This window comes from Arabidopsis thaliana (genome assembly GCF_000001735.4).
Source record: "Arabidopsis thaliana chromosome 1 sequence".
Lineage (NCBI taxonomy): Eukaryota > Viridiplantae > Streptophyta > Magnoliopsida > Brassicales > Brassicaceae > Arabidopsis > Arabidopsis thaliana.
In genome coordinates this window covers 12,261,054-12,274,872 of record NC_003070.9, presented here as the reverse complement: position 1 = coordinate 12,274,872, position 13,819 = coordinate 12,261,054, and the positions used below count along the sequence as shown (strand labels likewise).

General features: G+C 34.1%; 3 protein-coding genes and 1 pseudogene across 4 annotated transcripts; 1 reads left to right on the top strand and 3 right to left on the bottom strand.

The window, feature by feature from the left end:
- Positions 1 to 226: 226 nt before the first annotated feature.
- On the top strand, positions 227 to 1,630 carry AT1G33813 (annotated as a pseudogene; the record flags this gene model as incomplete). Its single annotated transcript has 1 exon — positions 227 to 1,630.
- A 3,329-nt stretch (positions 1,631 to 4,959) lies between these two features.
- AT1G33811 (GDSL-like Lipase/Acylhydrolase superfamily protein) lies at positions 4,960 to 7,065 on the bottom strand. The gene is made up of 6 exons (NM_103101.4): positions 6,807 to 7,065; positions 6,618 to 6,721; positions 6,187 to 6,311; positions 5,835 to 6,083; positions 5,478 to 5,745; positions 4,960 to 5,400 (listed from the first exon to the last, which is right to left on the bottom strand). Exons 1-6 carry the CDS (start codon positions 6,953 to 6,955, stop codon positions 5,183 to 5,185), a joined length of 1,113 nt encoding a protein of 370 aa, NP_564430.1. The 5' UTR covers positions 6,956 to 7,065; the 3' UTR covers positions 4,960 to 5,182.
- An 887-nt stretch (positions 7,066 to 7,952) lies between these two features.
- On the bottom strand, positions 7,953 to 9,931 carry AT1G33810 (zinc finger/BTB domain protein). Its single transcript, NM_103100.5, has 3 exons — positions 9,562 to 9,931; positions 8,468 to 8,582; positions 7,953 to 8,291 (listed from the first exon to the last, which is right to left on the bottom strand). The coding sequence occupies exons 1-3, from the start codon at positions 9,787 to 9,789 to the stop codon at positions 8,218 to 8,220; spliced, it is 417 nt and encodes a 138-aa protein (NP_564429.1). The 5' UTR covers positions 9,790 to 9,931; the 3' UTR covers positions 7,953 to 8,217.
- Positions 9,932 to 12,122: 2,191 nt separating this feature from the next.
- GXMT1 (glucuronoxylan 4-O-methyltransferase-like protein (DUF579)) lies at positions 12,123 to 13,708 on the bottom strand. The gene is made up of 2 exons (NM_103099.2): positions 13,003 to 13,708; positions 12,123 to 12,919 (listed from the first exon to the last, which is right to left on the bottom strand). Exons 1-2 carry the CDS (start codon positions 13,391 to 13,393, stop codon positions 12,417 to 12,419), a joined length of 894 nt encoding a protein of 297 aa, NP_564428.1. The 5' UTR covers positions 13,394 to 13,708; the 3' UTR covers positions 12,123 to 12,416.
- Positions 13,709 to 13,819: the final 111 nt, after the last annotated feature.

The following is a 13,819-nucleotide window of genomic DNA, read 5'->3' as shown; positions in this document are numbered from 1 at the left end:
TAATTAGGATAAGGTTAAAAGCTTATTATATAAGGAGGTATCAAGGTGTGATACAACTTATGGGTTTTAAGAGAGATTGAGAGTTTAGGTTTTGAGAGAATTTTCCTAAACTAATAAAGAGAGATATTCTTTATACTTGTGTTCTTAATCTCCCTTAAAATCTATATTTGGTATCAGAGCAAAATCAAAAGTGTTTTGAGATCATAAAAACCCTAAAAACAAAACGATGTCTGAAGTTGCTGTTACGATCGAGAAACCGAAAGAAGGAGGAGCATCTACATCTATTCAATGTCCAATACTCAACACAACAAACTACACGGTATGGGCTATGAAGATGAAGGTGGCTCTTAAGGTACACAAAACGTGGGATGTCATTGAAACAGGAGCGAACGATCCCGAGAAGAATGATATGGCCATGCATCTACTTTTCCAAGCAATACCAGAGTCTATGGTGCTGCAAATTGGAGAGTTAGATACAGCGAAGAAAGTATGGGAAGCAATCAAAGAAAAGAACGTTGGAGCAGAGAGAGTAAAAGAAGCAAGGTTACAAACCTTAATGAATGAGTTCGACCGCCTCAAGATGAAAGACTCAGAGAATATTGAAGCTTTCTCCGGGAGGTTGGCTGAGATAGCATCAAAGTCTGCTGCCTTAGGAGAAAATATTGAAACAGAGAAACTTGTCAAAAAGTTTCTTAAGAGTCTCCCACGCAAGAAATACATACAAATAGTGGCTTCTCTTGAACAAGTTTTGGATTTGAAGAATACAAGCTTTGAAGACATTGTTGGACGGATTAAGGTTTATGAAGAAAGAGTATGGGATGAAGAAGATGAGACTCAAGATGATCAAAGCAAGTTGATGTATGCTAGTTCAGATTCAAACCGAGATTATCATGGTAGCAGAGGACGTGGTGGCAGAGGAAACTACAGAGGAAGAGGTCGTGGAAGATATGGTTCAAGAGATCTTTCACAAGTAATATGTTTCCGTTGTGATAAAATGGGTCACTATGCATCTCAATGTCCAGATCGTCTTCTTAAGTTGCAGGAAACACAAGAAAACGATGCTAAAAGTACAAAAGATGCAGATGAACTCATGATGAATGAGATCGTTTACCTGAATGAGAAACATTGTGTGCCTAGCAAAATCGAAACATGTGGTGATGATCTTTGGTATCTTGATAATGGAGCTAGCAACCATATGACTGGAGATAGGAGATATTTCAATAAACTTGATGCTTCAGTCACTGGAAAGGTGAGATTTGGAGATGATTCTCGGATAGATATTAAAGGAAAAGGCACAATTGCTTTCACTGATATGAATGGAACATCGAGAATCATGAATGATGTTTATTTCATACCCGATTTGAAATCCAATATCATTAGCCTTGGGCAAGCTACAGAGTCGGGGTGTGACATACGCTTAAAAGGAAACTACTTGACAATGTTTGATAAAGATGGTAAGCTACTTGTGAAAGCTGAGAAATCCAAAAACAGGCTATATAAAGTTCAGATGGGGCTAAGAAACAGAGAATGCTTGTATCTAACAAGCGTTAGTGAAGCAAGTCTATGGCATGCGAGGATGGGTCATATGAACTCTGCAACTTTAAAACCCATAAGTTGTATCACACCTTGATACCTCCTTATATAATAAGCTTTTAACCTTATCCTAATTATTAGATAACTCCTAATAATATAAGATAACTCCTAACAATATATTCTAGATTATCTCCTAGAATAATAAAAGCTTAATTTCCTTATCTCTTTAGTAACTTGCTCTTCAAGTCACTTCTTCTCTTTCAAGCTTATCCCAACAATAGACATAGACATAGACATAAACATAGCGATAAACATTTGGATAAATAAAAATTTTAGGGACAATGTCTACCATTTGTTACCTATATATTTTGAGAAAAATATGATAAAGAACATCTACATATATATTTTTGTAGTCATTTTAGCAAATAAATCTTGTATTTGAATTTATTTACAATGTCATGCCATTAATATTAATTATTAATAAATAAAAATGTTTAATCAAAAATGTAAATCAAAATAGGTTTGGCAAAAATTCTGGACACATCTTTCCTACTATTGCGGCAATGATCATTTAGAAATCTAATATTATTAATTAATTTCAAATAAACTATCACATTATCAAATAATCGTGCAAGGTTTGATATTATGGTCATATTTTGTATTATTTGTTTGGTTTGCTTTATTTTGTATTATTTTCACATAAAGAAAAATAAGTTAAGGTGGTCATGTTTCATTTTCCTGAATATTATCTACTGGGTTTTGTGATATCGAGTAAAAATTACCATTTTACGTTCATTTCGATTTTAATGTTTCTATGTTGGCAATGTCAATTAGTTTTGAAAAAATATTCAATGGATTAACCCAAAAATTTTAATGATATCAATCTAGAGTTATATGATGGGATGGGTTTGGATTGATATTATTACAAAATTTATAATATCATTAACCCAAAGTTATAACACAGTTTAAATCTAATTTTAATATTTTATCAGCATCAATTTCTTTTTTTTCCAGCACTAATATAAAATTATTAAGTTTAATACTAAATAAAAATTTTGTAAAATCTAATATTTATCATATATACTAATTAAAAAAATTGTCCGTCGTACCACATGTTAAATCCTAAAATAGAGTAATTATACACTAAATAATATCTATATATATATATATATAAGGTTTGTACATTGAGAAAAATACAAACAATAGATAATATAATAATATTAATCAATTAAGCAAATTACAGTTTGATTTTTTCTAAAAAATATAGCTCTGCGGTACACCGGAGGTTAAAATCTAATGTGACGTATTTCTATAATAAAATATAATTTATATTTTAAATATATATAAATTATGAGATTTACAACAATGTATTTCTAACATTACGATTAAACAATGTTCAAGAATGTTTTTAGGCACTAAACGGATGATAGCTAATTCATAACGCCTAAAATGCTTAACGGGGTCCAACAAAAATATTACGATTTTCCAAAATCCCGGTGATTAAAGGTGGTTTAGGTTGGCAATGCTTAAAATTTACAATAAAAAAATATAAGATTTAATTATATTTTTAATAATGAATTTCAGAAGTTCTATTTAAGCATGAAAACTAGCGTCGTCGATTAATTACTTCAGTCGTCTAGCATCAGCCAAAAATTGACGATAGCACCCTAAACACTTTCCTCTTTAAAATCAAGTTTGTCCTTTTCTCACCATTTTTTTCTTTCTCTTTTGTTGTTGTAACTTTGCATCTATTAATTTTTATGGTTTAACTATTTCTGTACTCGAGTTCAGAAGTTGCCTAAAATTTATTATAGATCTGTTAGTATCACATATGCTATAATTAACGAAACTTGTTTCTTTTTCTCAGATGGTGAAAAATATTAAAATAGCTGCGGAGGCACAAGAGAAGTTCTTTGATGAAAGAGAACAAGCTCGTGAGAATGAAAAACATGAAATGAAGAATAACGTGGATGAGTTGAAAAGACGTATGCATGAAGAAAATCTGCAGGAATGCCGCATTCTCTAATCAATCATTGACAAACATCTTTTATATTCACAAGCTTTCGGGCTTTTTCTGAGTGTTATGAGTCTGCTTTTGCTTATGTTTTGAATTCCATCTATTTTATTTCCCTTAAATGATTTGGTGAGTCTACTTACACAGCTCATATGCTTCTTGTTTGCACTATGTATAAGTGCATATGAGCTTTGTAAGGAGACGCATTTTGTTTGACATTTAATTAAAAAGAGTCGAGAAAGAGTTTTATTCTCAAATCCCTTGTTTTGCTTTTTGACTTGGAATTTTAAAAATATTTCAAGAGGTTCATCGTAGTCCGATGATTCATAGAATCAACGGCTTAATTGGAGCTTTCTATTTTGGCTCTTGTTAGGTATTCTGGTATCAGAGTGTTGGGAAATCAATCCTGCAAGTTAAGGAAACCTTATAAGTTCATCATGTAGTTTCATTATACAATTTTTTTTTCTTTCTCTGTGTCTTTATCGAAAGTAGTAGGCCAAGCCTTGATGTGTCTATATATCAAAGTACTAAATAAATGAAAATATTAGGCCTGAGCACAATACCCAAACCGAAAGAACCACACAGAACCCGACCCGAAAACCCAAACCTGTTCTACTTCGGTTCTTGTAAAATATCCGATCGGGGTTTGTTCTCAAGTAACTTCAGGTATCGGGTATCACCCAAACCGAATCTGATCCCCGTAAGTACTTATTATTACCCGAACATATAAATACATAAGAAAACATATATACACTAATAACTTTAGTTTGTGACTTGTTTAATTATTGGATTATGCAACAAGCTCAAAACAAGCTTTACTTCTTATTTTATGTTATTGTCATAAAGAAAAACTTGTTATAATTTCAGGTCTTCCCGGTTTTATGGGTACTTTCTGTATATTTGGGTATATTTAGACAAGGTTTGGGTTAGTACTCAAACCCGAAATAGTTTTGGTTATTTATCGGGTTCTTCAACCAATACCCAAATCATGCAGATCTGAAGTGTACCCGACCCGAAATTGTACATATAACCAAATGGGTCCTAAACTTCTAAACCTGAACCCAAAAGACCCGACCTGAACCCGACCCGAATACCCAAACGTCCAGAATGGTCTATTTCTTCATTCTCAATTCAGGATGGTGTCTTTCTTCATTCATCTAGTAGAAAATGTAAGGGAGAATAAATATAAAATTTGACAATTTTAATCTAGTCATTCACTTCTTATTTTACCTATATGAATATTAAGTTTTTTGAATTCTCAATAAAATGTCTAAGTCAGGAAAGAGTAAAGAAGGGAAGACAGCTATTGTCTCTTCTTCGGAACCTTAAGCTGTTAACAAGAAAAGCTATCCAAATAAGGCCTAAATTAGGACAAGAAAAGAACAGCTCATAAAAGAGCTAGAAAACCAAATCCAAAAACAGAATTGTTAATATAATTCTTTCAATCAAAGTGAGCACTTGTGTCATATGTTTCTCTTATATTTGAGAGTTACGTAAGAGGAACAATACAGAAACAAAGAAACATTAGTTATTTCAAAGAAACATAAGTTAACACATAGGAAATAGAAACATTTTATAAATAGCCATATTACATGACATATATGCATTCATATGGGAGATCAAGATATTATTTCTTCAAAGATTGGCTAGTTCTTGGATGTTGATTGGGTAAGTGTAAGCTCGGGAGTAAAAATTAGATTTCGCCAGCAGTATGTTAGCAGTCTCCGTCGGATGAAACGCGTCCCAAAAGAGATACTTGGTTCGGTCAGGGCACGGGGTCTGCAGCGGCAAACATGTTATCTGACCATTGTTCCTCCCCACCCCACAACAACCTTTGTCCACAACCTCAAATCCTGTAGGATCAATGTAAATAACTAGAAGACATTTTAAAAACAATTAGACTAATATATTTTCAATGTATGTAACTCACCGTAAGCGGCTCCATTGACGGCGAGATCATAGGTACTCTTGTAGGAATCAAGGTAAACAAACTTTGCTCCCTTCAACTGACCTTTGTTTAAACGGTCCACTAGTTTCTTGACTTGAGTGTTAAACACCACAATTGCGTTGTTAATCTTTTCGTTGCATCTGCCAGTACTATTGTTACGATTATTGTAGCGGGCGAGCTGGTAAGGTATGCAACCGATCTGTCCCACTCCAGTCACAATCACTTTCCGAGCTCCAAATTGGTACAATCGCTACGAAAAAAAGAAAAAAAAAAGAATCAAGATATAGAAAATCTATTGAGATAGATATATGCATTATTGTCTTACTGATCAACCCTTACCGTGAGCTGTTGTGTGTAGTTCTTTATCAGAGACTCAGCAAAGGTTTTGTCATTGTAATTGGTACTGGTTGAGTAAAAGTCAGGCATGAAGTAATTGTTGAGATAATCGTTACTTCCCATTCCCGAGTAAAAGATACAACGGCTTAAGTATCTCTGGAGCTCATTTGTGTCTCCTCTGAAGTATCGAAGCATCTGTTGAACCGCGGTCGTGTATAGCTCTACCTGCTGGTTCATAGAAGTATGTGCACCCTACAAAAATATTTGTAATAGAATTCGGTTAAGGCTTACAATAGGATTGATGGTGTTTTAAATTTTTTGGCGATGGATCAAAAAAAAAAAATAGTGCGTCTACCAAGTTGTCACCGGTCTCATCTCTAATGCCAGCTGCACCAGATGCGAAATTCGCACCTCTAAGTATAGCCTGGCCACGAATCCTGGAATATGGTGGAATATAGTTCCTAAATCCAAGAATTTGAGCTACAAAAAAAAATGTGTTAACTCATTAGTAAACAAATTGTCAGTGTTTGCATTGTGTTTAGAATTGTAAGACCGTTTCTAGTTAGTTCTAGGCATGTGTAAAAGGGAACATTTTGCACAGAGGACCAATGACAATATTTAGAATTTGTTTAAAAGTTTTAGGTCCCAAAAAAGTTGACATAGTATGACTTGTATTGAAATAATAAACGTTATCTAAAATATTTTCTAATTAAACACGTTGGTATATATGTACAAGAAGAATTTTACAAAGCGCTCGGTACATATAAAATTCGCCGACAAATATACCTAGTGCATCAACGTAGGTGCGACCGTTGGTGAACCGTCCCGTTGTACCTTGGGGAAAGTCAATGCCATAAGGTCGGTAATTAGCCCTCGCAAGAGAAAGCAACCTACACATAATAATACAAATTACTATGAATTTGTGTAACACATAAAAAATCATATTAATACAGAGAAAAGAATGCAAGGTTAAACCTATTGTTGTTTCCATTGTCGACTAAAGAGTCACCGAAGATGAATAAACATGGGACTTGTGCCTGTTGTTGTGGCTGTGACACGGTCGTTTTAAAACCAAACAAAACCAGATTCAAACTAATCAACAATACAAAACGGAGAATGCCCATTAAGTTATAATTTAGTGAAATAATTGTAATGGTTTTTAAGAAGAATGAGATTGAAAATTGATTTGAGTGGAGTTCATAGTTATATAATGAGGAAATGTAGTTGGTTGGTTTGGTTCGGTATGTTATAATTGGTTTCATGTGTTGATAATTTTGTGACAGTTGGTTTTTCTATTTTAATTCTCTATCTTTCTCTCTCTTACCAAACTTCTTTTTAGCTGCGGCTATATTCACAAGTGTCTCATGCATGCAGTCTCGTGAGGGTCTCAGAGTCTAATGTGTTGCTTTCCAGTTGTTTGTGTCACAAGTCACAAAGGCTATTTTTGTAACAGTTGGAACAGTACTCGAGGACAGTAAAAACTATTCTAGGCAAAAACTAAGATACGTATGTAATTGTTATTAATTGTAAAGTTTCAAGTTTTAGAATTCCAAAACTTTCCCACACTGGAAAAATAGTATTTTTATTCATATCTGCAATTGTGGAAGATTATGATCGAGCATTTTTTTTTACTGCTTTCTTGGTGATATGAAGCAATTAAATGTAAACTAGATGTTTGCCACTAAGAAGGACCCAATTTTTTGGTGATGTGAAGTCCTCGCATAAGCCTAGTTATCGAGTAGATATAGCATACTCCGAACTCATATGTATAGTAGTAAAACATAGATATGAGTAGAAGTTAAGAAACATATAACTAATCACCAATTACTCTACTTCTTTGTACAACTATAAAAACTGAACTAGCATTTCACAAAATTTCTTTAGTTCCATCCCAAGATCATTATCCTAGACAAAGACATAGCATTTTTTATTTTATTTTCTGAAGAAAACATAGTATTTTTCTTGGCTCTTAGTTTTTAGCTTTAAAAATTGTCGTGTAAAATCACAATATTACATACTTACAAGAACAGAAAAATTGTTCTCCAACTAATAAGTTCTAAATACCACATTACTTTTTCATACCTAGAAGAGGTTAAAGAGAATGGCAACTAAGATTTAAAGGTTGGTTTGGTGTAAGAGCGTGAACTCTCATCCAGAGTTAACAGATGTATCTTTAAACAGGTGAGGCATCACATATGGAACCAAGTTTGGGTTTGAATCAAAGTAAGTAGTTTATGTTGATGGAAACAGGGAAGCCTAGTGCTAAAATGGAACTTGGAAATTTCATTGTACTTAGGAAAATTCATACAAAACATCTCTTTGAGGACATATTTTAATCAATCTAACAGTGCTGGGTCCATTCACAAGATTGAAATATGGTCATATTTCAACGAACACGGCGAGCTTTCTCTTCCTGCCCCAACCCTAGAGACTTCTGTGCATTTGCAATGCCTTCAGGATCTGCATTAACCATATCAACCGTTAAAACCGCATACCAAGACAATAAATCAAGGGTCATTGAGGAGTATAAGGTTTTAAAACACTGAGGATGTCATCACAACTTTTACCGTACGACAAGAAAACATTTGACTATATAATCCGTTGCATTAACAAGGTATTCGAAAAATAATGCTCACCAAAGAATTGAGTGAAAATGCGGGTGAAGAAGCTCAAGTTGCGAGAGACATTGAATGCCATTGAAGGAGGAAGAGGCTTCACCAAAGTGTCTATAGTGAATACACTTTGCAGGAACTGTAATAGAGAAGCAGACTTTACAGCTTAGGAAAAGCGTTTTAACAATATAAAAATATAAACACATGTTACAATCTATCGAAAGGAAATCAATGGTATTCAAAAATCGCTTGTATGTGAACACTTTGTGAATGCATAAAACATGTTTCTGTGTAAAGACGGTTCGAGATGCATGCAATGTGTCATGATTCAAGTTGTTCCATACCCAAGGATTATAACAACATGACTATATAACAAAGCAGAGGCTATAAAGTACCTCCTTAACCAAGATACTAAATCACTAAGTAGTCTATGGCCAATGTGACCATGAACAATAGTAGAGGAATTTACATAACTGACTAACCAACTATTCATACGATTTCCAGAACTAATAAATATACTATAGTCGAAGGGGAAGTAGGTCTACATCGAACTACACAGAGTGTTTACAGGAAAGTATACCACCCAATAACGAAACCAATACATGTGAAAATACAAAGATCCCTTTAAACCAGTTTTACAGTTACGGTATAGTTCTTTAACAAATGTGAATCTGCTATCTGAGATTCTATCCAATGTGCAAAAGGCTCAAGATTTCGAATTTGAATGATGTATAGACACCAAGCAAGTGTATCAACCATTGCAGAATTTTCCAATTCATTCAAAACTAAAACTGGATACAATGTGTTAAAAATCAAAGCTTTATGTAACAGAGAGAGCTAAAAATCCATTCTTTGCAGCTAAAATTACTTCTTCTCAAGCTTCACATAAGCTTTCAATATCTTAAGACACAGAACAGTACCAAAGTGGTGCAGAAACATAAAAGATAAAATCTTTTTCACATTTCTCCAATACCCAATAATCTAAAGATGTGTGAACAAATGACAGAAGAAAGATTGCCACAATTTACTAGTAATTTCACAATTTCCTAAGAACAGAGCAGAGAGGAGCAAATTCACTATATGAAACCTAGAATTACAGTAATGAGAGAAGGGTAGACCTGATAGTTGCGATTGAAGCTGTAACGAAGCTGAGGATCAATCTCAAGTGAATCATCATCATCATCAGCGAGACTTCCTTTTTTGGTTCCGCGGCTAGGGACGTGCATCTTCGACATACCATCAGAATCCTTTGTGACTTTAAGCTTTGCGTTGCTAAACTTATCGGAATCATCTTCGTCGTCGCCTCTCCACGGTGCTTTTGATAACAGTTCCTTCTTCTTCGCCATTGTTAGCCAATCCTGAGTTCTTCGTGTGTGGGGTTGGTTTATATGTGAGATAAGACCTTAAAGATGCTGTTTGGTTGCAGAGTTAAACTTGTTACTAAACAAGATATGAGTTTAGGCATAAAGTAAACAAACAAGCCCAAATTGAAAAAGCCTGATTAGTGATTTATCAAATGTCATGTTTGGTTATCGAGTGAGATGTATTACCAAACGGGATATCAATTTCTGCATAATACTAACTAGGATCACCCCGTGGGCCGTGGGCCCGTGGTAATTATTTGATATTTTATGAATTTAATTGTGTATTAAAATGTTTCTTTTTTTTAATACCAGAAATTCTGGACAGAAATCCGTAATCTCGTAAGCGAAATTTAGAGGTCGTTGGTTCGAGTGACGCTTGAGACAAAACTAATATTATATGCTATCTATTAATTTTTTTTTATATTGTGAATCGATTTTTTAGTTAATAATGGACAAATAAATTTAAGCTTGTATTTCTTCTGTTTAGTGTCAAGCTTGTATAATCGTTAATTTTAAGATTTCATCCGTGTTATACCGTCTCGTATTCAAATCAACCCATCTCAGCACTCCTCGTAAAACTAAATATTATTTTATTATTATTTTTTAATAATATTTTAATTTAAAAGTTTACTTTCAAAATTTTTAAAAATTTACTTTCAAACATTATTTTCTCACAATTTTAGAGTTTACCTAGGCGTTGTGGTAACTAGTAATGAGGGCCACAACAGAACGACATGTGATATCGCATATAGGTGCTGTTCGTTTGATCAGTTAGGTAGTGCATCTGGGTGATCCATCCAGAAGATCCATTCAGATGCATCATTTGGATGATGTTCAATCCTGAAGTTGGTAGTGCATTTGGATGAATCATCTGAATGCAGATGTGTTCGTTTGAATTATTTTTTAATTATGTACATCTGCATCTGAATGCATAGTGTATCAAATGACTAAAAAAGACATATATTTATCTTAGTCTTATTTTTATGATGTAAATGTATTATTCTTTTATTAAAATTAGGAAAACACTAAAAAAAATTGTAAGAAAATATGGTACTAAATTAAAAATTTACAAATTAGTTTTGTTCAAAAATATTCATTAATTAAAGTTAAAAGAAGGCACATAAAAAAACAATGAGGAATATAAAACAGAAATACATCATTGTAAACACAATATTTTTTTGTCTACAATAACCACTAATATAAAAGTCGATATCTTCTAACTATCTTTTCGGTGATAGAATCACGTACATCTTTCATCACTCTATCACCAACCGGTACGTACAGTACATGATCTGTGTTTGGAACATTGTCTTCTACTTCATCATTCTCTACTACTTCATCATCATGATGTTCATATTCTTCCACTGCTTCTCAATGTACAAAATCTGCATCCTCTTGACATGAATCTCTGATAACATTATGGAGAGTCATAGTTGTTGTCACAAGTTTCACCCACTTTTTCAACTCATATTAAGGGTGTTTGCGATCCAATATCCTCCACTTAGCCTTCCAGACTCCAAATGTTCGCTCAATTATCGAACGCAAATCAGAGTGCTTGCGGTTAAACAATTCTCTAGTATTAAACCCCGAAATATATTACAAGTAAGAATCAAAAATAAAGAGAGAGATATGTATACCTAGAACCGAGCTAGCGCTAATGGAAAAGAAGATCGAGAGCTAACGCTAATGGAGAAGCAGATCGAAGAGTGAGAGATAAAGGGAAGTGAAGAATCCTAAAGATCTCTTTTTCTTCTTTGTCCAGAATTGTCGAGAACCGTAGGGTAAGAAATGGCTTTTTGTAGTTCTTCAATTTTTAAAGGTGTATTTTAGTCATTTGCTGTTTTTGACTGCAGCTGATGCATCTCAATGCACCGATCAAACTCAGCTGAAATTTTTGAATTTTTTGGATGAGTTTAATAAACTCAGCTAACTGATGCATCCAACTGTTCTACCAAATTGTGTCCAAACAAACATCAGTTGTCATCTGCACCTAGATGAATCAGTCAACTGATCAAACGAACAATACCTTAATCAATTGAGTTTTTCAATCGAAAGATTCTCTATGTTTTGTTGTTGAATTTTATCAAAACTTCTGTTTTGTTATCCTTTTTGTATCTTGGAGCACAAGCACTAGTACTGTATATAGTAGACATGATATTCTGAACCGAACCGAGATTTAAACAAATCGGTTCGATCTGAACATGAGTTTTTTTTTTCATTTTTTTTTCATTTTTTTTTCCTTTAGACTGAGTCCGTTACTCATTTAGCCTCATATTTTGGCTTTGATTTACCTTTAAACACCCTAATTTGACAAATTCTACCAATGACCTTATGACCAATTATCAGTTCAGATAAATTCCTTATTTGTATTCATTAATCAAAAGGGATAATGAAATCACAAATAATCATGCGAATACTAGTATGTATCGATTTCAGTAAATGCACTAAAATCTTGAAAAACGTATTTAAATCAAGCAAAAACAAAACAAAACAAATACAAAATGCCAGCTAAGCAAGTCCTTCAATGTCCACTAGGTAAAACAATTTACCAGCCCTGAGTCCGTTGACCGACCAACGACGGTGAACTAAATAAATCTCCCACCACAAAATTAACGGCGGCGATCAACTTCCACCGGACAAAAAGGTCGTCCAGCACGAGCCCGATGACTAGGAATAGTAAAATGTCTAAGTCTCCCATTTTGCTCCCTCATATAACCTTTACACAAGAAAGTCGCCGAGAACTCATCTTCCACCGGACGGTTAACGTCGTGAACAAAAACGTCAGTTTCACCATCTTCACGGTTACGAGCCAAAAGCCCCGCCGTGTAAATAGCACTCATCCTCCCCGGAGCTTCTTCATGGTAACCAGTTGGTGCATCAACCATGATCAGATCCCATTTCGTCTCGTAAAAGTCCGCCGGGAAATCTTTCAACGCAAGATCACATTTGGAGTTTCTCGGATCAGACACAGATCTACACTCTTCTGATCTTCCTAGTTCCATCAGCTTGTCTGAATCTTTGACTTTTGTGTCGTAAACTACGTGGTAAGATTCTAAGTTTGGGAACTTCTTAGTTACTATCGCAATCCAAGCTTGGTCTTCTTCAATAAACACTGAAATTTAAAAACTTCCTTAATGAGAAATCAGAAAGTTTTCATTAGATCTGTTGAAACAGAGGAAAAAACAGAGTACTTACAGGTACGACCACCATGGTTAAGAGATGCCCACATTAAACTGTCGTGACCTAAGCCAAAGACAAGGAAGTTACAAGGAGACTTCTTGTCCAAGACTCTCTTTGAGACAGAGACTTCATCAAATGTTTGTTGTGGAGTGACGTTACTAGTGACGTAATGAACCAATGCATCGGATAAAGAAAGTGGCATCTTTGTGCATTGTTGTGTTGTTGGACATCCTTCTTGTTTATGCTGAGTTTCTTCTTCTTCTTGGGAGAGATTTGTTTTGGAGATTGGCTTTGAAGAGGAAGAAGAGATGTTTGATCTTGCTAAGTAGATGATGATCAAGATCAAGATTGAGGAACCTATGAATATGACCTTGAGATTAAGAGAAGATGGAGATTTGGTCCTCATTTTTTCTGACTAAAGAATCGATTTTTCGATTTGGGTTTTTGGATCTATGAATGAGGAAGATGTTTTGATAATGATGAGAAGTGTATATAATATAGAGAGGTTATGGCTTAATCATTGAGGAAGTTGAGGAGGACATGAAAGCTACTAAGGTTGCTGTTCTTCCAATACAACAGAAGTTGGTGATGAATACACATATACTAACTAATTGTTTTTTTTCATATTGTATAGTAATATTTTATATTCATGGTAATTGGAAGATGTGAAACGTAATGGAGAGATTTCTGATTTTAAAATTGATGCTTGAAAGAGAAGAAGAATTTGATAGTGATCCAAAAACAAGACAGGTGTTAAAAAGGAACCAACATGGTAGTTGCAACTTTGTGTTTCCTTGTATTTTAAACAACCCAAGTTGATTTAACAACTTTT